This window comes from Thunnus maccoyii, chromosome 24, assembly GCF_910596095.1.
Source record: "Thunnus maccoyii chromosome 24, fThuMac1.1, whole genome shotgun sequence".
Classification (NCBI taxonomy): domain Eukaryota; kingdom Metazoa; phylum Chordata; class Actinopteri; order Scombriformes; family Scombridae; genus Thunnus; species Thunnus maccoyii.
The window spans coordinates 11,301,261-11,327,977 of record NC_056556.1 but is presented as its reverse complement, the minus strand read 5'-3'; the positions used below and the strand labels follow the sequence as shown (position 1 = coordinate 11,327,977).

The 26,717-nt window shown below is 40.6% G+C and overlaps 2 protein-coding genes across 3 annotated transcripts in view; one reads left to right on the top strand and one right to left on the bottom strand.

The window, feature by feature from the left end:
- Positions 1 to 209: 209 nt before the first annotated feature.
- Positions 210 to 10,566, bottom strand: rcbtb1 (regulator of chromosome condensation (RCC1) and BTB (POZ) domain containing protein 1). Of its 2 annotated transcripts, none has more exons than XM_042405277.1 (13): positions 10,418 to 10,566; positions 7,960 to 8,257; positions 7,162 to 7,312; positions 6,283 to 6,449; positions 5,097 to 5,255; positions 4,902 to 5,009; positions 4,615 to 4,757; positions 4,142 to 4,205; positions 3,488 to 3,614; positions 3,240 to 3,366; positions 3,003 to 3,154; positions 2,760 to 2,890; positions 210 to 2,417 (listed from the first exon to the last, which is right to left on the bottom strand). In XM_042405277.1, exons 1-13 carry the CDS (start codon positions 10,549 to 10,551, stop codon positions 2,277 to 2,279), a joined length of 1,902 nt encoding a protein of 633 aa, XP_042261211.1. In that variant the 5' UTR covers positions 10,552 to 10,566; the 3' UTR covers positions 210 to 2,276. The 2 variants fall into 2 exon arrangements, with proteins under 2 accessions (XP_042261211.1, XP_042261212.1); XM_042405278.1 differs by lacking the exon at positions 10,418 to 10,566 and adding an exon at positions 10,305 to 10,340.
- A 6,501-nt stretch (positions 10,567 to 17,067) lies between these two features.
- Positions 17,068 to 26,717, top strand: part of LOC121892137 (fibroblast growth factor 14-like) — a 53,193-nt gene continuing 43,543 nt past the window's right edge. The window contains exon 1 of the mRNA XM_042404984.1: positions 17,068 to 17,230. Within this exon, the coding sequence (XP_042260918.1) occupies positions 17,143 to 17,230 (88 nt within the window). The 5' untranslated portion in view covers positions 17,068 to 17,142. The remainder of the gene's footprint in view (positions 17,231 to 26,717) is intronic.

Below are 26,717 nucleotides of genomic sequence, written 5' to 3'. Positions count from 1 at the left end.
ATGAAGAATTAACCACTTTAGAATTAAAACAACAAAATTATATGCAGAAAAAGTCATTCTAATCATAAGAAATAAAACATGATTTCAATTTATGATTTCTAAAACATGAATCTATCCGAGGTCTAATCTAATTCCAAGGAATATACACATAATAAGAATGAATGTATAAAGGACTATTTTAGAATAAATAAACATTTAATGGAGACAAATCAGAGTTTGGACTTATTTATTTCTTCACAGAAATGTGTCATCCATTAACTAAATATAAAAAACAACAGTAAAATAACATGTTGCAGTTTATGTAACAGCAAGAAAATCGTCATAGAAATCCCAACATTGCAATGCTGATCACCTCAAAGTGAACCATTACCATATACCATAAGTTTAATTTAAAGCATGTTACCAGCAGTTTTATAAATGTGTCCTATGTACATAAAAGCTTAAGAAAGCATAATGAAAATATGTATTTATTTTAATACAGTAAGCAAAAAAATCTTGTTTTTTTCCAGTTTGCTTGTTATTTTTCATTTAAAACAAGAACACTGTAAGCCTACTCCTCATTCTACTAAAGCAGTTAAGTGTCACAGAAACAGAAACCTCAATCAATGAGTCTCCAATTGTTTTATAACCTGAATAAAACTGTGCTGTATGATTGAGCAGAGGTCCAACTCAAGTTCAAAACAAATTTAAAAAAAAAAGTTTTTATGAGCATCTGAGTGCATCAAGAAATAGAAACCTAACAAAGGAAATGGAAACTGATCTCGCCATTCACACTGCCAGCTCACCTGGTCAATAACACTCTAACCCTCTTATCTACTCTGTAACATTTTCCTGCACCAGTATAAATACTTAAACACCTAGTGATGCAGCACAAAGCTAAAACTAGGTAGATTTGGTCATTTTAGACTCAAGCAAACACAATATAAACTTTTTTTTCCTGCTGAGAATTTTTAAGTGTTCTTATTCCTTTAGTGCAGTTTCAGCGCAGTGCATTTTCACTGTATTTAGAGAAAAAAACCTATAAAAACTGCTGCTTGACTTAAAATCCAACCTTCCTCTCTGCATTAACTAGTCATTTTGGTCATATTAGGTTTCCTGCTTTGCCTGTTTTTTCCTTGCATTTGCCTCAATAACATTAGCAAACCCATGTAGATGAAAATAGTCACATTGGATCAGTTTGTCGAAGGTCCCAGTGTAAAACTTGGAATATAAAGCCTCTGTAACAAACCATCTGCCTTAGATACATTTTATAACTTTCACACTTGCAATGAAAGGAAAAAACGTGGCTAGTAATGTGAAAGTGCTTCAAAATGTTTTGACTGTTGCTTTTGTAAAATTTCTAGTGCGACATTTAACTCACCTTTCTGGTCTTCCCTTCCTCAGTGTTTTAAATTATTTCAACTATTACTGTTTAACTGCATGTGAAGAAGAGAGCAACTGTAGTTTCTTAAAAGTGCCTTTAAGCATAGTGGAATTAACTTGTCAAAAGACTTGAGTATAAAAACATAAAATATTTGGTTTTAAACCTCCAAAATGTACAGAATACTAGCCAAGAGCACAATTAAAATAACCAACCAGGTGATGCATAACAACCCACAGCGGGATCTGAATCAACTGTGTATGTTATGACACCTCTATCAACTCAATAACTTCAAGAGTCAAGCTAAATTTAACACACCCAAGAGCTACTTCTACCTAAGCTGCAAAATGAAAACGATTGAAATGGGGAGTAAACGTAACTCAGAGATGTGTTTCAGTCTAGTGGTACTTCTGTCCTGGCCAGTGTAAGTCATTTATCTAATGTCTTTTAACACCAGTTACATGTCTCCAAAAGAGATGTGGACTCCAGGTCTTTGGTCTCACACAGAGACTTTCCCAGAGAGTGATGGAAAAGTTTCAAGCACTGGCCAAGAAAACAAAGAAAAATTCAAGTGCGACAGAAAAGGTGCTGTGTTTCATTTTTTTTTTTACACTTAACAGTGCTTGTCAGTGACTCCACAGGAATTGGCCAAAGTGCCGATATCAGATCCACGGATAACGCAGCTTAAATTCAAGTCCGACATTGTGTGAGTGATGTCATCCTTTCTGAGGCTGCTCATGTGTCGACGTGTGCCTCAGTAAACATGTAAAGCAACAATTCAAGAATTTCTCTTAGGAATGTAATCAGAGCTGCTATTTATGTAGCAGTGACGCACCTTGCTGCTACACATGGAGCACAAACCACATCCACATGGTCAGAATATAGTTCATACATGGTAAAAATGGAAGATTACCACTCAGTTCTTGAACGCTCCGCAGCGGCTAGCCCTGCTGATAAACTCCTTGAGCATCGCTCCGTCGACCTGCCAGAAGGCTCCAGTCTGAGTCACCTGAGTCAGGTGGTTTACACAAAACCTGAAACAAAACTCTTCCAGGTCCTGGAAAAAGACAAATAACAAGAGAAAGGGTGAGAAAATACAAAATATAATGTAATCGATGCTGCAGCAGCAACACATACAACAGTATAGTGTGTCACTTTAGTCTGTGGTCAATATAGGAACATGAGAATTTGTTGACTGCACTAATTGAGGGATGAAGTGTTTATTTCACTAGACAACAGACATAAATTACTATCCTGTTTATGCAGCTCTTTAGTCGCTTTAAGGTGGACTTAGCTGCTATAGTACGTTATAAGAAATCTGGAAGGGTAGGATGAACCATTACACCTTAATCGTGGCATTACAGTATTGTGATGTACAATATGTCTGTGTATATGTTACCTCTGCGTCGTATCGGATGGCGGCAGACAGCAGGGTGAAGGCGTTTTCGACAGTGATGCCTCTCTTGATGATCTGTTGACACAGACGTTTCAGGCGGTTTTCACAGTAAGAGGTGGCGAGGTCCAACAGGCCTGCAGGCAACACACACACACACACACAAAAAAACAAAACACAGATACTGTAGAAATGATTAGGAGCAATACAAATGAGAGAATGCAGTATTTGAAGTGTACGTGTGCTAACCGATGGCGTCCTCCGGTGGAAGGTCAACAGTGTCTGTGTAGAGAAACTGCAGGAAGGATCGGTAGACGGGGTAAGAGAACTGGCCGATCTCTATCACGTCCTGCTGATCCTCCGTCCATTGAGAGCGAAACATTGAGCGGAAATGCTCACACCTACCCGCAGCAAACAAGTGACCTTTATTTAAAGAAGGTAATGCTATGAATGATGTGATTACTTTGTATGCACATAAACACACACCTGATCTTCAGCACAGCCTTGTGAACGTGGATGCATTTGCCGTCGACGCTGAACTTGAGGTCGGCCGTTTCTGGACTGTCGAACTCTTTCCTCAGAGCCTCGGAAACAGTCAGGAAGTCATCATGCTCTAGAATGAAGCGAAACACCCTTGATAATTATGTTCAAAATTAAATCTACTTTTACAATGATAACATATGATCTGTCCATGACTTCCTACATGACAGACAGTTGTGGACTGACACCCTCACCCATGGACATAAGCCTCCACATGACAGAGGGTGTGGCGAAGCAGGCGAAGACGTCGTCAGTGTTGGTGAAGTGCGTTAGGTGCGGCAGGACGATGGATTGGCCCCGACACTGACCCCACATGTACACCTGGAGTAGCAGAAGCATTGTTACTAGCATCACAAACACCGAGGACAGACTGAGGAGAGGTAATGATCCAGATGTTAGAACGGGGCCTTTTTCAGAGAGACATTGTGACACGTTATAGTAGGAAAAAGCACAGATGAAAATAATTAAACTAATGACAGCTGAATTTCATTTAGCTGGTATTGTGCGTGCTGGCTCTCTGTCACACTGTCATGACTTACTGGGACATTTCATTAATGTTATTAGTAACACCTGTGCTTCTCCTATTATGACAATTCAAAACACCTGCTATGAAAAAGGGCTATTTAACACTGTTTAACCACCCTGTGCATTAATACACCAGAGTGTGGCCTGACTGATAACTATATTTGAGAGATTGTATGAGCATGACATATGGACAGGAAAGTTTTAAAGGTACAAAAGCAGGAAATACACAATCACACAAAACACACTCATATATAAACACATGTAGACACAAGAATGCACCTACATTAAACAACTGTGGATAAGATTAATAAGGTAATATGTACCTGCCCACTTTGGGTCTTGGCTGCTGAAGTATGTGTTGAATGGCATGCTGCCACCTCTACAATCCTGTTGAATTCAAGTATTAAAGTACAGAATTAAAGTATATATACAATCACATTGAAAGTGTAAATATCCTTTTATAGGCACAGCAAGAAAAATCTTAAAGATTGTGTCAGGGAAGGATGGCACGCTAGCGTGAACAGTGTTTCTGCTATGCCAGGACTTGGTCTATAGTCATTGTTTATTGAGGGGAAGAACTCCAATTTATTTTTTTTGCCCACTGTCACCACTTCAGACCCGGATCAGTAGTTGAGATACAGAGGGAGGAAACGAGGACAGGAAACAGGAAGGCTTAACAGGATGGGGGGGGGGGGGGTGGACTTGCAGTCTATTCTCCAAATACAAGATGATTTAAGTGGCTGTGTTATACAAAGCAACCCTGCTCTGAAAATCAGCTTTGAGCACACACCCCTACCTCTCTTTGTCAGCCATGATTTGTACTGGCGTGAGACTGTTGCTTTTGTTGCCAGTTCCCAGTTGACCGTAGGTGTTTGCTCCCCAGGCGTACAGCAGCCCTTCGTCTGTTAGCGCCAGGCAGTGACCGTAGCCCGATACGACCTGGAAAGCAGGGAATACTTTAATCACCACTGGTTCTGCAGCTACTGTTTACATTCTTTATTAGATCATAAGACAGGAGTGCTGCTTAAAATCAACTTTAGCGTACACAGTGCAACCAGCCAGGAATGTTGGGTACTGACTTACCTGTTGAATACACAGCCCTTGCAGGGCAGAGAGGCGGCAAGGCGTCAGCTGGTTTCCATTGTTGCCAATACCCAGCTGTCCATTTCCATTGTAACCCCACCCATAAACCTGGATAAAAACAAAACAGTCCTCTTTACTCTATGAAGTTCAGATTTCTCACATGGATCATCAACCTTTCCTGTGACGCCGTCTCACCTCTCCATTGTCCACCACAGCCATGGAGGACGTCTGTCCGCATGTGATGCCAACTGCGTTCTTGCCCTGCAGGCAGCTGGTGACTTTCCTCGGGTAGGGCTGGTTGGCTGTGGAGCCTGAGCCGATCTGACCGCAGTTATTATAACCCCATGCATAGACCTGGAGGGGCAGGAAGGCAGGTCAGGACTGGGGTTTGGAACACAGTAAGTTGCAGTGAGAGGAAAACAATATTTCACAATTATTATGTTTTACATGGCTTTACAAGGCTGTTAAATCAAATCTGTGGCAGCCAAAAGAGCTCCATGTGAGTGATGTGCCAGATTAACAGGACAGAACTAACTTAAAACTGCCAAAAAAGCGTCAAATAAAAATACATAAAACACACTGAAACTGACAAATGTTTCACTGTTCATCTGAAAGGCTTCTTCAGTTCCATGTAAAGTGGAGAATAGTCCTCCCACTCAAAAAAAACCATTAAGAAAATATCGATAAAATGTGTTTACGTGCTGTCCTACAAACTGGGGGAGATTATGCACAATTACACAATGCAGAACAAACAGTTCAATATTTACACAACACTGTGAAATGTACTATTTAACATTTAACCTTGTAACAGCCTTTCGTCCTAGCCACACGCACACATCCTAATTAGCTCTAATGCCTTGGAGTTAAAAACAAGCTGCTTAGTCTGACACCGTCTGAGCAGCAGGAAGCTACGTCAATATTTTCAAGTGACCCGTCTCAAAGTTAACATGGGATGCAAAAATACTGGTAGATGTAAATATGCTGCTCCTGTTTTATAGTAAACATAATGTCAAATTCTTGTGTTTTGCTAGATTGAATTAAATTATATAGCCAACTTCTAACTCTTTGAAATTTTTCCAAAATCCTACAGTATTTTTCTTTTTCTTTTAGAATAATAGTTGTAAAAGTTGTAATATTTTGTTCCTTCAGAGGATTTATATTAAGATCCCTTGATAGAGTCATAGCTTAAGTATGACACTTGACCTACATGGCAATTATTCAATATGTTTTTATCAATTAATATCACCCACCCTCATTGCCATATGAAGTTGCAAATTAATTACTATAAAAAACTCTTTAAAAACTGTGAGCAACAAAAATATATAGTGAAATAATTCAGTAAATGATGATGAAACTGTGGAGTTATGAAAGTGACAGTTACCTCTCCGTCCTGAGTGAGGGCCATGGAGTGATGTGAACCACATGACACCTCTTTCACTTTCTTGTTCTGTAGGATAGCGGTGACCAGCACCGGGGACAGTCCCTGGTTGGTAGTCCCATTCCCCAGCTGACTGTAGCCATTGTGTCCCCATGCAAAAATCTGTCCATCTGTAATAAATCCACACAAACATAAAACGGAGGATCGAGATCACAACAGTCTGCAGCTTGTGAACATAGAATTTTACCATCATATCTTATAATAGAAGTTTTTAAATAAATTCTTCAGGCAAGTTGGTTATACAGAGTTTAGATACAGACACACTAATATAATATAATCAAATTTAAAAAAAAATCATCCATCCATCAAACTCTGTTTACTTTAATAACATTTTTTTTGGTTTAGAGTAACATTTTAAATATTCATGCCTTTTATTTAAAGGGGTTGATGGTGTTGGTAGTGGTGCTTCATAAGAGACAAGCAGCTGTTGTTCACTTGCATTCATGCTGGTGGCAACAGATTCCAGTGGTCACGAGTTTTCACAGGAAAAAGCATCAAAACGTCCATAGAAATGTAACAAAAATAATCTAAGCTGAAAGGCGTATTTACTAGCTTTTTGAGCAGTGTGTTTTGGCCTTATTTTGGTGGAAATATGAGTGTTTGGAACATGCTGAGCACACGGATAGACAGTGGAAAAGTTTACGTTGCAGGATTGGTTTGGACATCTTGAAACTTTTCTGTCATCATAAAAACTTCACTGTCATGAATTTTTGTTGTTCACTGCAACTTTTAACAGCCACCTTTCCAGCCAACATGGGGGAATGATTTATTACTAAAAAGGGTGATTAATAGAGTGAATGATTATTAAAAGTAATGACCTACCCTCAGTAGCCAATACGACATGTGGCCCGCTGCCATAGCTCAGGCTGACTACCTTCTTCCCCCGCAGGAAGTCCAGTTTCTTTGGCACAATGGTGCTCAGATTGTCTCCTGTACCGAGGCAGCTACTGCAGTTCAACCCAAACACAAATACCTGGGAAATAATAGCACAAACATCAACATACACAGAGATACTAATTACCATAAAACAGAAATTACATAGAACTTAACAGTGCAGAACAAAGCCAGGAACACCTCAGAACCAGTTTAGTTTTTTTGATCATCAGTGTCTAAATCAGGTTATTCTTTAAATTAAGGAGGTGGGGGAGATAAAAAGTTACAGCATACAGTAACGTCCTTCTGTTATATAGTTTCTTTTCATTATTACGAGTAACTGTGTAACAAATACATTAAACTCAAGCTCACAAGCTGTCAATGACACAGAGGATATACAGAGAAATCTGAGAAAGCAATGTGATGCGCAATGAACACAAACATGACGGTATAACAATAGACTATATCAACATACTTGTGTAACATTCTGGTTTACATGGCGTGGTATTAATTTGTGTATACTGGCGCTGCAATTATAAGGAGAGTGAAAACAATGCAGGGTTTCCTTTATTTTATTGTTTTCCTTCCTTGCAGCATGGAAAACAGCAATTTGTCATACAAATGACTAAACCTGCATTACAACTTGAAAAAATAGCTTTGTAAGAAACTTTAATACTTTAAATTTAGATGAATGTAGACTTTTGACAGAGGCAGGATGTGCTGGTATATCTAACACGCTTTCTTCACCTCATTGCCATGTGTGATGTAGATAGCTTCGTTAGCAGAAGTCCCGAAAACACAGGCCTGTCGGACCGTGGCTAGTTCCTCGTTGCTCAGCAGACAGAACAGGGGCCACTTACTGACGTCCACCATGGCTCCCGCAAAACTCAGCCTTCCTCGTCGGGGAGGAGGAGTCAGGACTGACAGGGGAGGAGAGGGAGGAATAGGAGGGGGGTGGCGTGGAGAAGGGAGGACGTGAGGGAGAGGAGGAGGAGGCGATGCTGGTGGAGGTGGGGAGCAAGGAGCAGAACCATCCCTGCTGTCACTTTAGATAGGACAAGATGAGACGTAGTTGTGAATAGACAGATCCAAGGTAGAACACGTTACACACGTACAGATGGATGACAAATTAAAGGAAAAAAGTGTCTTGATGATGGTGGTGGAGAGTGCTGTCTAACACGTCAGTCCAAAATCTCCCATAGGTGTTCAATTGGGTTGAGATCTGGTGACTGTGCATATGATTCCCACCATTTTCATACTCATAAAACCATTCAGTGACCCCTCTTACCCTATGGATGGGGGGCAGTGTCATCCTGGAAGAGACCACTCCCATCAGGATAGAAATGTTTCATCATAGGATAAAGGTGATGACTCCGAACAACTTTGTATTGATTTGCAGTGATCCTTCCCTCTAAGGGGACAAGTGGACCCAAACCATGCCACCCACAACATAACAGAGACACCAGATCCCCTAACTGTGGGGGTCAAGCATTCAGGCCTGTGCCATTCTCTTGGTGGATGCCACACATGCACTCACCCACTTGTTGAGAAAATGGTGAAGGATGACTCATCTGATCCTATCACTTTTTTTCCACATCTCTGTAGACCAGTGCCTAGATGGTTTTTGCACCACTTAACTCTCAAATGTGCATTCATCTTTGTAATGAGGGGTTTATGCACTGCAACCCTACTATAATATCCCTTTTTATGTAATTGTCGGACTGCTCTTGCTGACACAGTCTGATCAGGTCCTGCGTTGACATTCTCAGTCAGCGGAGGAAGAGTTGCTCTTCTGTTTTTCCTTACATGTCGCACTAATGCACGAGCATCACGGTCATAAAATGTGCGCTGTCGACCACAATTTCCAACCCTATTTACTGATGTCTTTCCCATTGATCTGTCACTGTTCCTACTGAAACATTAGCCAGTTGAGCAGTTTCAAAGCCACTTAGATCTTTTCCTCTTGTCATCTTGATACAAAATCAGAATCAGCTAAGCCTGCTCAGCATTTTTATACATGCCACCGAGCATGGTTGGATATTAATTGCTTAATTGTACCATGCAGTGCACCTGTGTGGAAGCATCTGCATTCCTTATGTTTCTCCACTCATTTATTCAGGTTCTTCCTTTAAATTTGTCACCCATCTGTATTTTTTATTAGTCACAATTATGATTGCAGCATTTCTATATAGGCAAAGTTAAGTTGTCTCCCTTTCTTGGGGTCTTCTGACAGAAAACCACAGAAAAAAACAACACAATTATATAAACACAGACAGATGCAGAATCGCATGCAAAAGAAAAATCAACTGGTTCTTAATCTATGTGTGAGAACCAGAAATGTGTCTTGAAGCGTTTAAATCATGGAAATGAGGCATGTCATGCAGTCAAAGCAGCACAAGTGATCTATTACAGTGTGGTTTTATGCTTCATATATTTGGCTGCCCTCTGGTACGGAGGTGACGCTTTTCAGGCCAAATTATACACAAAAATCTGTCAATTTCATTTAGTCTCGCAAATGTTACACGCCTCGTTCAGCAGCTATGACTCATGACTTTTCTTAACCAAATCCGTCCTTCAGTTTGGGATACATGCCAAATTTGATACCAGCAACACTTAAAATTATATGGAGTCATGCATCTCTCAGTAGCCGAACAACTTGCAGAGTACTGCACACACTAAAAGTGATATTTAAAAATGTTATTGGTGTAAGAGCTACATGAGAAATTAATGTTAAGATTGTTGCCGACCTCTAACAGTACTGACGTGACTGAAAACGATTAAGAAAAGGAACTTATCTTTGTTTATATCAATAGATTGTGCTGACAAGCAGGGGAATTTTGTAATTCCTCAATTTTTAAGTGGAGCTTGGCGTCGCTTCCTCTACATCGGGGCTAGCCAAACACACATCGGAGAGCTGTCAGCGAGCTAATACTGCTTTATCTAACTCAAAGGCCCCCGTTTTAGCCCGGTGTTTGCATTTTTAGCCATTTGATAAGGCAACCAAAGCAAGCTAACTGCCCCTGAAAGCGTTTGGTAAACGGGACAAGCTAATAGCCTAACGTTAGTTAAGCGCTTTTCTGTGTTCTTCCTACCTAAAGCATCGCTCCATGACAACGAGTCAACTGAGAAAAGACAAACAGACAGCGACAGCATTTAACGACAACATAATTATCAGTAAAACACCTAACATATGGTATGTAATTACCCGAGTTCAGTCGTTGTCCCTATGTTGTCACCAGCAGATCTGCCTGAGTTAACTGCGTCGATATTCTTCTTCGTCTTCTTTATTTCCGGCAGACTAGACGCTGCATGGGCGCGCTGCTGCCCCCTTTCGGTCATCACCTCGTTGCAGATGAGACTTAACTTTCCTGACTATATCTCCTGATTTCTATCTTTTGTTATTATTCAGTAGGCTATACAGAGATCGACTTCAGGTTCTGGGATTATCTATGATGTAGGCTACAACTGACCAACAGACTGGCGGGCACACATTAATATTAATAATGCCAACTTCCCGCTTATTTCCAAAGTTTCTTCTTACTTTTGATGTAAGAGAGGCGATTGAATTCCTGTCCAATCGGCGCTATCAGCTGGGTAGCGCGCGCGCTGTCGGGTTAAGAGTGAAGCCACTGGAGAAACAACCAGGAGAGTTAGCTTGTTTGTCATAGTTGCTAATGATAACAGACTGTTTAACGAGGAGCTACAAAGTTCTGTTAACTAGCAAACAAGATGACCAACAGTCATAAATGGACGTTATGACATGAATACTTCATTGTCATGAAAGAAAGAAGAAGACGTCAGATAACGTGAGTCAGATACAGCTTCTCTCTCTCTGTCTCTTTGGTTGCTAATTTCATCTCTAATGGTTAAATGTCTCTCTGTTTGGCTGTTGTGTGAATTTATCTCCTTAACAAGAATGCAGCAGAGTTCATATAATGTGCTGGAGGTAGTTTGCTCGTTGAAGTTACAGTGAGCTGTCTGGACTCATTCATTCATTTGGAATTGATACAGTTTTTAATTGAGTATTTGTTCAGTCACCTGTTGATGTTGTGTGATTAGTGAATGAGTGTGCAGGAGGTCTGGCTGCTCGTTGTGACAGTTCCTTCAGTTCATTTTTAAGCTGAGCTGTATAATGAATAATAAGCTTAAACTAAATAGAATAACAAGTGTTAACATGTCAGCTTTGTAGACTATATTTTGTATGTGGTGTATATAGATAAGAGTGTGTAAGTCATGTATTTGATACATGCATTAATATTTTCTGATGTGAACCTGCACTTTTAGATCTGTGAATGTTTTTAGTGTTCAGTCTTTCTAGTATTCAGCACTGATCTGAACCTGTATCAGATTATAAGCTTCGTGGTACTTAATATATTTCTGTATACTAAGAAAATACATAGAAAACACATGTAAATCATGTGATATGTTGTCTGTTTCTGATGAGAACATAAATCTGTTGTCATAATAGAACAATACTATAAATTTGAATTTCACTTTGTTGGTAAAATGACACATTCTGAACCAATGCACAACTAAAATGAGCATTTCTTTTTTTAGAAACAATATGTATATGCTATGTCTTCACCACTCAGGGGGTTTTGTTTTTGAAAGCAAATTGTTTTATTGGCATATAAAATTGCTCCCCATCCCTCCGATTTCATCAGGTAGAGACAATGATATATATTTTGATGCAGTTTGTTGTAAGATTCCATGTTGGTTTTCCTCCTGTCCTCCCCAAATTTTTGAGTCACCAACCGCCACTGGTATAGAGATACCTTTTCCTCTGCCCTTTCCCCAAATACCCCTAACAAATAATGTAACCGACATCTTTTACTTTTTTGCCCAATACCTCAATAATAATTGATTTTGCCCTATCCCCAAAGCAAATACAGGTGGTTCAGAAGTCTTCACAACATCTGTGCAAACACTCATTCAAAGATGATCGGATTTCTATATACTAAGGGAGCAGCTGATTAAAATACCTTGTCACTCAGCCCCTCTTGTCCCAGACACACACTACAAGACATTTATGATCTTGTTAAATTTTCTACCATCCCTCCATGGATCATTCATCCTCTCCTCCTCTCCAGCCTTTGATAATTTGATTCTTCATTCATTTGGTTTTGTTGTGTCTGTTTTGTTCAGTTACTTGATCAGCAAGTAACTAATTGCCTAAATGTATTGTCATTAATTTCAGTTAGACTTAATATGTGTCATGGTTTATGGGAGAAAGATCCAAGAGAGGATGATGCAGGCTATCAAAGCTGAATTTGTCAAAAGCATTTCCATCACAATAACATTTTATATGTTTATTATGTACAAAAACACTTTGTATTATGGCTTCATTTATTGTCAGAAACTAATCCAAGTTGAGCAATGTTTTATAAAGTTGCACATCAGTCAGACAGCTATTCATAGTTTTCAATGCAGTTGAAAAAATCATGAGGAAAAAAATGTAATATCTCAAAGTTTTTAAAAAAGGCAACCACCTGCCATTGTACTTACAGTTTCCCTTGACAACCAGCAGGTGGAGTACTGCTGCATAGATATGGGTTCCACAATTTTGAAGTGCTGCATCTACTGGGATGCTCTTGAAGTGATAAAGTGCCAGAAAATGTGGTTTTAGGTTTTAAATATGTGGTCAGCTCAGCTTTCTTGACATTCAGGATGTTTGCAAACTCTGGACTGTACTGAAAATGTCACTTATTGAATGATTTTGAAGAGTCACTTCAATATTGGACTCTGGACTTCAAATTATGTAAACCTGCTGAGTCGAGGCTTTCCACTATAAAAATTCTGCAACACTGGTCTGAGTTGAAGGATTTCATCAATTCCTTTGTGAAAGGAGCCAATAAAAATCAAGTTAGAGCTAGTCTACGATATGTGCCGGGCTGTTTGCTCAAACTCCAGCCTCTCAGTAATGGAGTTCAATATATTGCCAGAGCCCTGCAGGAAACCTTGTGCGTCTAAAAGAACCATTTTTATTCATCTTTGATTTTTTTCTGGCATTTGTAAAAAATGATTTAGATCACAGGGGATCAGAATTAATACAAAGCCTTGCAAGTCAGGATATTCATTTCCAATTTGGGTTACACTTTTTTTCCTGCAGCCCTTGTGTTGCAGTCTATTCTGTGGCTTAGAGGTCAGTTATATTATATTCCCTGGGCGTGGGCCATGTTGTGCTTTTCTCTCGGAGCTGCAGCCAACAGATCAATACATCAGCGGGCTTAGTGCTAACCCACTTCTCAATAGGCTGGTGTCCACTACATGCTCCTACAGGCATTCAGTCTACAAATCTGCCATTCAGAAGCAAGTGCTGTCAGTCTTTTGGTAGATAGTTGCTGGAGAGGGATGATTAATTGCCATTGCTTTATGTGAAATACACTTAGCCCTGTATTAGGCCCAGGTAGTGTTCCTTCACGCTTCTCAGTATCTGCAGAAAACAAAATGTCTTAAACAAAAGCCAAGGAAAAACACTTGAAAACACTTTATTAATAATGTTAATTAAGCACCAAAACATTGCCCAATTAAAAAAATTATGAATGAACAACATTTTAACTGGTTCTGTTGGAACAACGACAGCTAAAGTGAATATAAGACCTTGTTGTTTCCTGGCAGTGCTCACATTTAGACATTTTACAAATACTGAGGTCAAGGGTCAAAGTTCTTAAACGCTCTCCCTCAAAAAAACAAAGTCCTTACATTTTAAAAAAAGAAAAAGTTTTTGTATTTTTTAAACTTAGTTTTTCAGTTATATTTTCTGCAACTTTTTTGATGGAGCAGTTCTTTAAAGAAAATACCTAAATTCTGACAAAAATAACTGCATTTTAATTGAATTTTGTCCCTATTTTCCATATAATTGGTACCAGATTTATAGTGGTCTCCATGAAACTTTCTTGGAAATAACAAGTAAATTGCAATAGTGGAAATGTTGGTGTATAAGTGTGAGTACTGGTGTATAAAAACGCATCTGAAACTACTACAGTAGATCCAGTCTAAAAATGTGCAGTGTTTAAATAGTAGAATGTAAATTTGCAACAACGTGCAGACTTTCTGATGTAAATGATCTCTGTGAGTGTCGTAATTAAAAGTAACCTCTTTTCTGGTTCATTTGCTTTTTCTGAATTCCCAACGGCTGCGAGTGTCACTCTCAGTCTTCTTCTCTCCTCGTCTGCGTTTTTGTTCCTCTGTTTTGCCCTCCTCCTTGCTTTCTGTTGCATCTTCCTCTACCCTTCTTTCTCTTCGGTCCTGCATCCTCACTCCTTTCGCTTTTCCTTCTTTTTTCTTGCTCTTCTTCCTTTCCCTGCTCCACTATTTGACAAACACACACATACTGGACACACACATGCAGCTGTGGCTGTTTGCTTTGCTGAGCTGAAGCAGTTCTCTGTGCACACAGATGATATTTTGCCCCCTCGATGACAGCAATCCCATGCTGCAGCCTTGAGCTCCTCGAAACAATACAAGTCGAGAACAGAGTGTGAGAAAAAAAAATCTGCCAGGCGCCACTCACCCTGCAGTAATGACTATGTGTGTGTGTGTGTATCTCTTATTTATGTGTGGTCTTTGTTGTGATCCAAATGTCACATTATACAAGACGAGATGAGCAGCAGACATGACTGTTTGTGAGGACCATTATCCTGGACTCATTTGGTAATACTGCAGTGCAGCTGAGAGTGATGTATGTTCTGGGAAGTTCAGTGTTTGGCTGTAATTGTTTGTATTTGTGCAGCTGCACAATTTCTCTCATCTGAGCATGTAAATAATGCTGGTTTCTTGCACAACAGCCTGGTGTTTGGAGCCTGGTGAAAGGACTGTCTGAAGATTAAAGATGCCATGTGTAGCAATTTTAAACATCCAAATAGCATTGTCAGAATATTTGTAATAGCTTCGTACAATCATTGTGAATAGAATAAGACCGCGCTGGATACGGTTATAGCTTATGTTTCATTCTTTTGTCTTAGGGTTAGTTTCTCAAAACTAAGACCACATTTCCCATAATCCCTTCTTGACTGTGCTGGCTTGTCCAACCAATTGCTGTTTTATCATGTTTATCTTTATTGAGGGGAATAATGTTGTAATTTTTCCTTTAATTTTTCACCCATCTGCAAGAAACTCTGCAAGAGTTGCAACATTTGCTGTATTTGCACTGAAACAAGACTAAGTCTGATGCCTCGCTAATGGCTTTTTGAGCAAAATGCTAGTCACCATGCTACCACTTTGACAATCCTGACATACTAATTTTTACTAGATATAATGTTTACCATGTTCGGCAGCTTAGTTTTGCAGAATAGTGAAAACTTTGACCTGCTGGTAGACGAAAAGGGGATCACCAACATCAGGAGGCTTTATCCAAAGAAGAACATGAATGTCTGTGCAAAATTTAATGCTGATCCATCCAGTAATTGTTTAAAAGAGAGTATATTTCAAAACTGTAAGCTGTTTTCGTAGGAAAAAGTCTGTTGGTATGTTGGTTTGTTGTGCTATTTTTCAGTACACCACATTCCAAACACCGCTGATTATCATGTACAGTACTGTGTTATTGAAAAAGATATACAATACAGCTATTTTACACTTGTATATTATGTTTTAAAGAGGTAAATTAGACTATTGTGTGAGTTGATGCACTGCTACAAGGGGTTTTGATGGGGATGCAGCAGGAGGGATCGAATTCTGCCCGGGGCTTCATAAATAGGCTCCCTGCTGCTTGCCAGAAAATACAGTCAAACCAAATATATCTACCTGACAGTATACACTCTGGCTTCATTTCAGGAAGACAGCCAAAACACTTTGGTTTGCTCAATTTTTTTTTATGTTTGTCATATTGTATGGGAAGTTTTAGTGATAACAAATGAAGGAATGTGAGATTTGGCTGTCAAAAAGTTACAACTTGTTATGGGTTGAATTCATTCTCTCCTGAATAGTTCCTGTTCTTGCCGAGTGAGAAGGACTTCCTTGAATTTCCTTCTACACCTTCATTTCTCTCAGCATAGAGAGGTGGATTTTTCTTACATTTGCAAACATCAAAGGCACTTTATACATAAATGTCGTTCCTCTTCCCTTAGTAAAACTGCTGTTTTGGGTTTAGGTTTATAAATTGACTGATTCAAAGGCAAATGAGCCACAAACCTATCTAGAGAATGAATTCTGTGTTTTAAAAGCCTTTCAAGATGGCAAAACACTCTAAGGGGCTTAATGGTGTGTGTCAAACAGAGGTTCTTTGGTCGTTTTTGTTGTTTTTTATCAGACATTTTTAATTATTTCTCTTAATAGAATGTAGACACGTGAACGGTGTTATAATAATGGAGTCAGTGTATTGCTTTTCGTTGTGGCTTTGTTTGTTTAATCGGTTTGAAATGTCACTGACACTGTTATTACGGTCCAGAGACCACTGATAAGGTTTCCCTATGTTTTGTGAGCGTGAAGCCAGCTAACGTGGGTTCAGCACTCTGGACAGCGACATCTCTCTCTCTCAATTAAAAACCAGTGCGGCTTTCTCAGCTCAGTTTCAACCCTCCATGAGTGTGAGGCAGTCTAGCACCGAGATAAGACCTCTAATAATTTCCTTTGGCCTTTTCAATATGCAACCAATACAACCAAACAGCATTTCATTTAACATTTCAACTCTAAGTGTTTAACTTAAAAGTGTTTTTGCTCGTCGTCCACATAGCAGAACTGATTAGAAGACCCCAAAGAAGTCGTGCAACAGGTGTGCACATTTGCCATCAAGGAAAGGCGGCATTAAACTGCCAGATTTGCGGACGGAGTTTCGAGTAAAGCCATCTGATATACAAAAGGAAGCTCTCGCACTGATGCAACAAGAAGAACAAGAAGAGGAGACGAGTTGTGGTTTCGTACCCAGTCTAGTGACGCCATCTCGCCGCCGCCCCCCTCCCCAAATGTTGCCGGTTACATTTCCAATCACTCCAGATGCTGACGGTGTGGGAACCACGTGTCTATGTAACTGCAAACAGCTTCTCTCTGCAGGGCTGCATCAAACTGCACGAGCAAACCGGAGGTAAGCTTTTCCTTCAGAAGAAAAGTCGAGAGTAAACCCTGTAGTAGAGTCATCTTTCTGAGAGAAAGAGCTCAGGCTAAACGCACACTTGTGTGCACAAAAGTTGCATTTTCATCTTGAAAATATGAGCCAATGTATATATAAATAACTAATAAGGATAGGGAATACTGGAGGGAAGTGTAAGCTGTGAATGGCTTATGTTTGCTTCTTTTTGTTTTATTGCCTGTTCATCCAAACACATAGAAAATAATGTTCTTTTTTTTTATAAACGAATGAGCCTAAAAATGTAATAAAATTCTGGTTCATGTGGGAGAAACAGAAGAAATTTCCACATGAACATAAAAGCAGCCTAATTCAATTTTAGATGGTTTGGTGTTTTGTGTTGAAGGTGCAAACCGGAATGCGTTCACTGTTTAATTGCCGTCACTTTGTTGCTGCTTGGGTATAGATAGTCAGTGCACCTCCTCGCGCCCCACCGGCCGTCGGTCGTCTCGAGCGCAGCAGAAGAAAGACGCTGAAGCAGAAGAAGAGCGCGAGAGGACCACGAGCCGGGCTTCTCCTTCTTCCTACTTCTCCATCTAGTTTCTGGAGTAGAAGAGGCAGCAGAGCCATAGTCCAGCAGCTTCTTTTCATCAGCAAGGTGAGGGAAGAGGAAGAGGAGGAGGAGGTGGAGGAGGAGGAGAGGAGAGGAAGAGGAGACAGACAGACAGCAGCAGCAGCAGTATCTTGGCGCATTGGAGCTTATGGATTATTGAGAAGTGGAGGCCGAAACGCGGATCAAATATTCATAAGGACTTTTTAAAGAAAAAAACACAGAGTGGGATAGTGCAGAGATTCCCTGCAGTGATTCACCTGCCCGGTCCGGCGCTGCGTGCACTCTCACTGACCAGAGAGCAGAGAACCAGCGCTGCTGCTGGGAAAAGGATTCTGCATCTAGCGTGTGTGTGTGTGCAGTGTGTGAGTGTGTCTGACTGAGTGTGTGTGTTTGGAAAGGAGCCCCCCCGCTGCAGTACTTGCCCGCTGTACGGGTACAGGGATGCCACCGAGTTGCTGACGGACACCCGGTATCCGCACCCCTCCCCTCCTCCTCCCATCCCGGACGGACGGACGCACCGACCCCTGCGATCCCCACTAATATGCAATGGTTTTTTGTGCAGAAGCCGACAGCTGCCGCGTACCGCCGACTTCACGCTAGCGCCGCCGCATGCCTGTCCGCCGCTGCCGCTCCTCTCCCCGCGCCGCGCGGCAGACGACGCAATTTGAAGAGGAGCGCTCGGGGGCTTTTCACGCCGCGGCGGCCGGGCGGCAGCAGCAGCAGCGACCCCTCCTCCGCCGCTGAGGGCCACCGGCCGCTGGGGCAGCCGGAGGCGGAGACCGCGGAGCAAAGCGCCGCAGCGGTTGCTCTCTTCCTGCCGCACGGGGACGACGTCGACGCGGAATACGTGCGGCTCCTGGTCTCTGGGCTTGTGGAGGAACCGGGCGAGAAACCGGGCGACGAGCCGGGCTTCCTGCTCTTATTCTTGTCTATGGTGCAAATTGGGGGACAGAAGCACCGCCGAACTGAGCCCAACAGCTGGCCGGCTCTGCTGGCATGCAAACAGGGGGGCGGATCAGCCCCCATGCGGTGGGTGAATTTTAGGCTGCCGCATCCGGAGCGCCTCTCTTCCCCCACCTCCTCTTCCTCCTCCTCCTCCTCCTCCTCCTCCCCCGTCTCGGCCAAATCCATGCGGTTTATTTGGAACAACATTTTCAGCAAAGGATCGCATATGCTGCAGTGTCTTTGTGGCAGGAGCCTCAAGAAAAACAAGAACCCAACTGGTGAGTTTCTCACTGTCTCTCTCTCTCCCCCTTTCTTTCTTTCTCTCTCTCTCTCTCTCTCTCTCTGTGTACGTGCGTGTGTGGAGGTGATAGAGAAAGAGAAACACTTTAATGCGTGCCCGTGCGTGTGCGCGGGAGTGTGTGTGTGTGTGTGTATTCCCTCCCGAGACTGCACTGTTCGACTGCTTGCTGGTGTTTCTCTGCAATCGCAGTTGTGCAGCAAGTGAGTGCACTACGGGGAGGGGAAGGGGGGAGGGGGGCAACAGGGAGAAGGGGTGGGTGTGTGTGTATGTGTGTGGGGGGGGTGATAACTTATTAGCACAGATAGAGACTACAGTGGCAGTGCGTGTGAAAAGCGTGCGTGGCAGAGATGCTGCAGAAAATCAAGTCTAATGCAGCATGCAGACCCGTTCAGGCTCCAGTAACCTGCATGATTAAACAGCACATGGCCTTATTTAGACTTCCACCTTGGATATACTGTGGACTGTAGAGTGGAAAGAGTCCCTGTGTGTTTTTCTTATGGCTGCAGACATTTTCAGTCAGGATGTGTGAGCACAATAATCTCCTCGTGAGATAGAAGACTGAATGTGATGTGTTCAGCAGAGCTCACAGCTTCTTGGGGCACTGACTTTAAGGAGTCATACAGTGTTTATTTCAACTTTTTCATCTAGGTGAGCTGTTGGTTATGTCCAGCATCATGCTGGGTACACTCAGGCAACATCTCCATCTTCTAAAGTTGGGTTCCTGTGTAGATGTGTGTAACTACAACTTCAGAGATTAGGGATAGGACATCTGTCTGTCACATAACGCTGACTGTGTTCATCAACAGGCTGCAGGTGTGATATAATTAAAGGTGAAATTCAGGTTAATTCACCAGGAGCTCCTTTATTCTCTTAGTCGTACTCTCCAGAGGGTTCGGGACAAACGTAAAGCGGAGTGAAATCAGAACATTTCCCATCAGATTTGTTAAAAGCTTTAACCGAAAGCAAATTGTTTGCTCTGTTTTCCACCAGATTTTTCCTCCGCTCCAGGCGGCACAGAGATTGACATTGGCGTTGTAACAGGAAGTGGATGTTGTTGACATTATTGGCATATTGACATTGCATTAGAGAGTTGGCCCCTGTAACCTCGACACAATGTTTGGAGGGCAACGACAGGCTCGATGAGGCGACTTTTTGAAGTCGTAGTTACATATTATGTCTTTATCAACAGATGTGAAAGTTTGGACAAACTATCCATCATCGCCATTATTATCTCTGCCTCGTTGTTTCGAGCCAAAAACTACATTTTGGGAAAGAGCTTGAGGCCTGGTCGGTGCAGAGGAGAGACCAGCATGTAGAAACTGACTGTGATAGGCTTAGAGACCAATCAATTAAGCAAACAACCCAAAAAAGTTCTCCTTTAGCCTTCATATATCCTAAATTAAACAATGATATATAAATATATACTGTTTTTTTCCTGAGCCGGCATCTAATGGCCATCAGAGGAAGTTGAAAACAACATGTTGTTGTTGAGAGCACTATGTAAGAGGAAATAGTATGAGACAAAAAAGTGGTATAAGTAAAAAAGAGTTAATGTTTCAACTCTATCCTGCTACCATGCACTGTATCATTCATCTACAAGCCTATTTACACCACACTCTGAGCTGAGCATAATGCAAACTGTTCATTATGTGGGCACTGGAAGTCATTTGCAGCATTTCTTTGTGAAAACATTCATCACTGAAAAGAAAAAGAAAAGACACTGAGTGGCTATTGTGATGGTGCGATGAGGTCAGAGACATTAATGCTGTGTCTTCTCTTTTTTCACTTGTTTTAGTGATTACAAAGCACTGTCCTTCTGGTTTAGAGCTGATGCGTTAAAAGGAAAGACTTTTCAGCACCATGGACAGCAACCAACTAGCATTAACAATCTCTGTGTTTACTGTCAACTACTTTCTAATGCATATCATTGTTGTTTTAGATACTTAATGTGTGTTTTCTGGGCTTTAAAAAGCCACTGGTTAAGTCAGTTTCTAGAGATCTGTTGCTCAATCATCATGTCTGCTTTTATTTCTGTCAAAGTTACAAAGTTATGGCAACACTGTGTAGGTTTTGCAGATCAGATTCTGCACTTACATGCAATACCATGCAACAACAGTCTAATTCTGACAAAAACAAACAGACATGATGCTTTCTGTGATGGATTACCCAACTCAAGCAAGTTTCAACTCTCTGTAAGCTTATTATCATACCAGTGGCGGACTGGAAATTAGAAAACACGACTCAGATATTTAAAACTTGGCAGCATGTCTTGGAAAATCTTGTGATTTGCATTCAACGAGCTGAAAGTTTTAGAAACATTGTCCTTAAAGGCTCTTTTCTGATACCACGAGGTAAACAGTGGGTGAAAGTGCACAATGACAAGTTTTGAAGCAAGTAGCATATAAGACATGTACTCATGGAATGATGTATTTTCATTTTGAGACAAATAAGAAACCAGATCTTTGTGAATATTGGCGCCTGGATTGTATCAGCTTTGGCCATTGATGCAACTATCTTGTAGCCAAAAAGGCATACAGAACACATGCTTTGTGCTGCAGCAGTGTACTCATCACTTCAACCATACAACTATGTTAAACAGCCTCAGAAGCAGAGGGTGTTTTTGTGATCTTAATGCTGTGCTAGACTGCAGAGCTGCACCCATACTTGCAGGCAACTGTAGTTCGTGGAAGATAAATAAGACTAACAGAAACAGAGACAGATGCACAAGAGAGGTAACTTGTAGTTTAAGATGTAAATATCTCTCGAAGATATTTCCCGCACATCAAACTGTTAGGTGTATAAACAGTTTATAAAAGGTAGAACTATATTTATGATTATCAACAAACACTTCAAGGAAAAAGGCATATGTCTGTACTGTGCGACTGACAAGTGATTTCTGGGAAAACGCCACAGTAATCAGTGCTTAGCAGCGCCAAAGATAAACCCCTAACTTTGCAGATTAAAGGTGAAAATACACAAAGCAAAATCAATATTGGCCTGTTGGCGCAGGTGAAAGGACTCATTTGCTGGACTGAACAGAACAGTCCAACAACATTTCCACAGTGTCTTTTCACTGCCTGCCAACACACCAGCACTGGCTATTTACAGTGTCACATGACTGTTTTTTTGTGTCCCTTGGGCTCAGTGTTTCTGCTTTAATTCCTTTTTTTTTATTATGTCCTCTTTGCTCATTTGATGAATTGGCTTGAAGCTAGACTTTCTGCATTTATGAGAGAACATGTGCACTCCTATGATACATAAGTGGGGATTTTAACAACACTGAGCATAACTTCCTTACTCATAGTTACCCCGCAGTTTCAAAGTCCTTCTTTTGGTGTGTAAAGTCATTAAATATGATTAGCACAAGTAAAAAATAAATTGATGTTATTTTAAAATGTCATACTTCATACACTGTATATTGAAATGTATAGTTCAGTCCTTTCTGCAACATGTTTAACAATGTGAGTGCTGAAACAGTGAAATGAATGAGAAAGATTGAAAATAGAAGTTTGATACAATAATAATCTTAGTAGCTTTTTCTGGAGCTTTCAATCGCATCTCATGGTCTTCACCAGTGGATGAAGTTGGCTCAGTTGTCCGTAAAAAGCTAGAAAGTGGACTTAAAAGAAGGATGTTACAAATCGCTGCTGTAAGGAGAAGATATTTTTATTATTAATTGAGAATAGGGTTATGTTAAAGATTTCTTATGTTGAAAAAAATGCATGCAAATACTTAATTTTACCAATTCCCTGCATCAAAAAGGTGTATTACTGTACTTTTTTTTGATGTGGCTACTGAAGTCCTTATATGATGGTGAAAGTGACTGATTGTGTGCTTCAGGTCTCAGTTTCACAAGTTCAGAAACTTGGCTTTTGCATATGTTGTTTTATCATGTGAGCTGTGATTAGCTAATGAAAGCATATCTCAACCACCTACACAAACACATACACACACACACAGTGGGGAATGCAAAGTAGAACGGCGGTACATTCGCTGTCTTTGAGAGAAATGAGTAAGTTCCCAGCAGCATCGTGCAGCTCATGGATTTACAGCAGCCAGCACCATTTAGCTGTCACTTTCTCTTTTAATTAAAGAAAACATATACTCTCTCCCTCGGCATTTTTAGTGTGTGTGTGTGTCTGTGTATTTATGTGTAATACACACAGCAGTTGGTGGTGAAATATAACTCTGCTATAAATGGGGAGTAGGGTGGAGAAGCTTTCGCTGACTCAGCATTTGCTGGCGTTTTTCCTCTGAATTGCACTATTTAGTGAAGGTCCACTGGGAGGGCAGAAAGACAGCTTTGGTGTGTGTGTGTGTATGTGTGTGTGTGTGCATCAGTATGTACTGTATGTAGGTGATTCATTGAGAAGCAAGCTAAAGTCTCTTGTTTCTTTCTTACTTCTGTTGCTCTTGTAAAATAAGTGCACTTTTACTTAATGTCGGTATTCTTATAATAAGATCTAAGATTTGCAAAATAACAAGGCTTAAAGTCTTAAGCCCCACAGTTGGTCCTTCAGTGCTGCAATATTCATTACACCCCACAATATGAAAGTGTTGGATGCAGAAAGCAACACATTTTGCTATTTTTAGCAGCACTCAGAACATGAAGTTTGCCCTAGAGATAGCAGCAGAGGGAAGATTGTCATTAAACGCTAAGTTTGCTCAGTCAATCTACCAATTAGAGTTTGATATTTCGAGTATATCAAAGCTTGTCCTGATGATGACACAAGAGGAAAGGCCAAGCAGCCACCAGAAACATTAGGAATCATCCTCTGGAGTGTGAATATTCATATGAAAGTTTGTGGCAGTCTCGTCAGTAGTTGTTTCAAATAATTCATGACAATATTATCACATTATTTCATGTTTACCCTTTAAGATTTCAATCCTGGTTGAATTTAGTGAACAATAGTATTTCTAAAAAAGCACCTTGCTGACAAATAAATTGGATTTCCTGTGGCTGCCTCCTCGTGAAGTAGCAGAAAAATGTTCAGTTTGAATTATCAGTAACAAATTCAGCTCCATTAAAGCTGCAGGAGAGTGAGCTGTAACCACGGAGGCTTCTCTGAAATACGAACATTTACACTGGAGCACATCAGTGCACAATTTCCTGTCTGTGTAGCCAATTTGAATCCTGTGTGGTAAACGTGGACTCGACGAGTAACAATGCCAAAACTGATATATAGAGAGAGGCAATTTCAGAACATAATTATTCTCAATGGCTACCGCAGAAAAAAAATGCCATAAATATCAAAAATGGGGTTTAACTTACTGAAAAAATAAATATGATAACTTTAAAGGTCATAATACCCACTGACAGATTAATCTTAAATTCAACCATGGCATTAAAAAGTCTTATTTCTGTATATTTGTTATTTTTCTCCATTATTTCTTTCATTTCTGCTGCTAGGGAACCTTTTCCGTTAGAAACTGTGTGAATGGAGTTCCCTCTGCCTCCTCCAGATGAACCAGCATCACTATCATTCATTGTTAAAAAGGAATAAGGCACAATGTTACTCAATGTCTTGTGTCCCATATGACGTGACCCACATAGAGACTTTGGCCCTTTTATAGCACACGTATGTACGCACCCGCATGCACAAACACACACACAAACACGTCCTTTAATGTCTGTTTTTAGTTATCCAGTGAATAAAATATAATTCCTATAATTTCACCATCTCTGGAGAGTTGCCATGAAGGCATGGTACTTTATATTTTATTTAAACACTGGAGTATAGCAGTGGAGTTCTTGCCAGTTCAGATCTGTCTCTAGAAGTGAAAGGCCCACTCACACACAGTACACGTTTATTTGATTTCAATTGATTCTATTTTTATTTTATGTTAGTTTGATCTCTGTCAAGAATCAAAAAATACTCATATGTCATATTTTCCTCAAGTTTGCAACAAACTAAACTTGTTTGTGCGTGTCTTTCTGTCTGTTTCTCAGTTGCGTGCTGTTACGTTGTCCAGATGTGATGAGCGGACAAAATAGTGACGGTCTGTCCTCTAAGGTCACATGGAGGGTTTTTGGTGCAGTAGTCTAATACACTCCCTATCTGTGTGTGTGTGTGTGTGTGTGTGTGTGAACTCATTAACTCATGGCCTCATTGTCCAAACACACTGAGTCTGCAGAAAGACATTATGACTTTGCTGCTTCTGATGTGCTTTGGCCTGAACTCATCATTTACGTCATACCTCACACTCATGTACGTAAGCTGTCAAGTAATCACGGCCCCTCGCTCACGCACATTTACAGCACAGTCACACAGGTCATCTTATATAATCAGACCGGAACAAACCAAACTAAACTGAACTTTACAGGCGATGCGACTACACCGGTTTATAAATTGTTAAACCTGCATAAAAGTCTGAAACTGACTTTCACCACATCGTTGCATTCCTGTTTTGAAAGGGCGGTATTGAGGTAGAGGTGAATGTTATTTCAGGGTGTCAAACAAAGAAAAAGAAAACATTTGAGACGCCGGTAGCTCTGATTATAGTGTAACTCCGCTCAACAGTGGAAACACTATAATTTTCGAAACGAAGCAACGAGCAAAAGAGGCAAGGTGAACAAGGCGATGTGTGTGTGTGTGTGTGTGTGTGCATGTGTGTGTTTGGACAGCTCTCGCTCCAGGTTTCTGTCAAGAGAGAGTGAGTGCTGAGTGTTATTTTTCCAAGTGCACTTAAAAAGCAGCAGGGCATCAAAGGCCCCACTAAGAAGTGTTTTCACAGACTGGATGATAAGAAGCAGAGAAACACTTGACAACAACTCGGTCTCTCTCCAACTCTGCTGTATAAAAAGTGTTTAATTGGTGAGGTTGGAGATGCCATATAAATATACAGTATATATTGACAAAACAATCTGCTGTTAGCTCCTATTATTTCATCCACATGGCTTAAAGTTAAGCATGAAAGTTCAGTCTTGACCCTGGAGTCAGTAGTTGGCAAAACAATCCCAACTTAAGGTCCACTCACTGTTTTTTTATGGCACTTTCAACTATAGTTCAGTAGTTAAGAAATAGCTCAGCCACTCATGACAATACCACACTTGTAAAAAAGCTGCTGTTGGTTGAAAACTGTTAACTTGAATTTTTTATTCATAATAGAGAAGCTGTATAAATCCTGTTCAAATCCTCAAACTACAACACAGACAAAATGCTAAGAAGCACTACAAAAAAATGTAGGAAACCATAAGGAAAACTTGAGATGCTCACAATAATTTAAGAAAAAAAAAAGATATCATGAGTGACAGGGACCAGGAAAGGTGAGGTGTACAGAAATAAATCTGTCAACAGTACAAATAAAGTACCTCAGCCACCTTGGAGCAATGCGGCTGCAGCCTTGGATCCACCTCTTCCCAGAAGGGTCATCTTAATAATCTTGCATCAGGATAACACAGTTCTATTTATACTATAAGTTGTTTGTTCAAATGCTTATGGAACAACTTATGTTTTCTGACAAGTGACCTCTTTCGGTTGTGTGAATAATGATTGTAGCAAAGCCCCAAAAGTCCTTCAGGTGAGGTTGTGATGGTTTGGTGTCTAAAGCTTATCGCATCTCATCTTCTACTAATCATGAACGTTTCTTAAAGCATCTTTGCCTAACTTTAACCAAGTAGGTGCCTAAACTTATCTAGCCCTTTA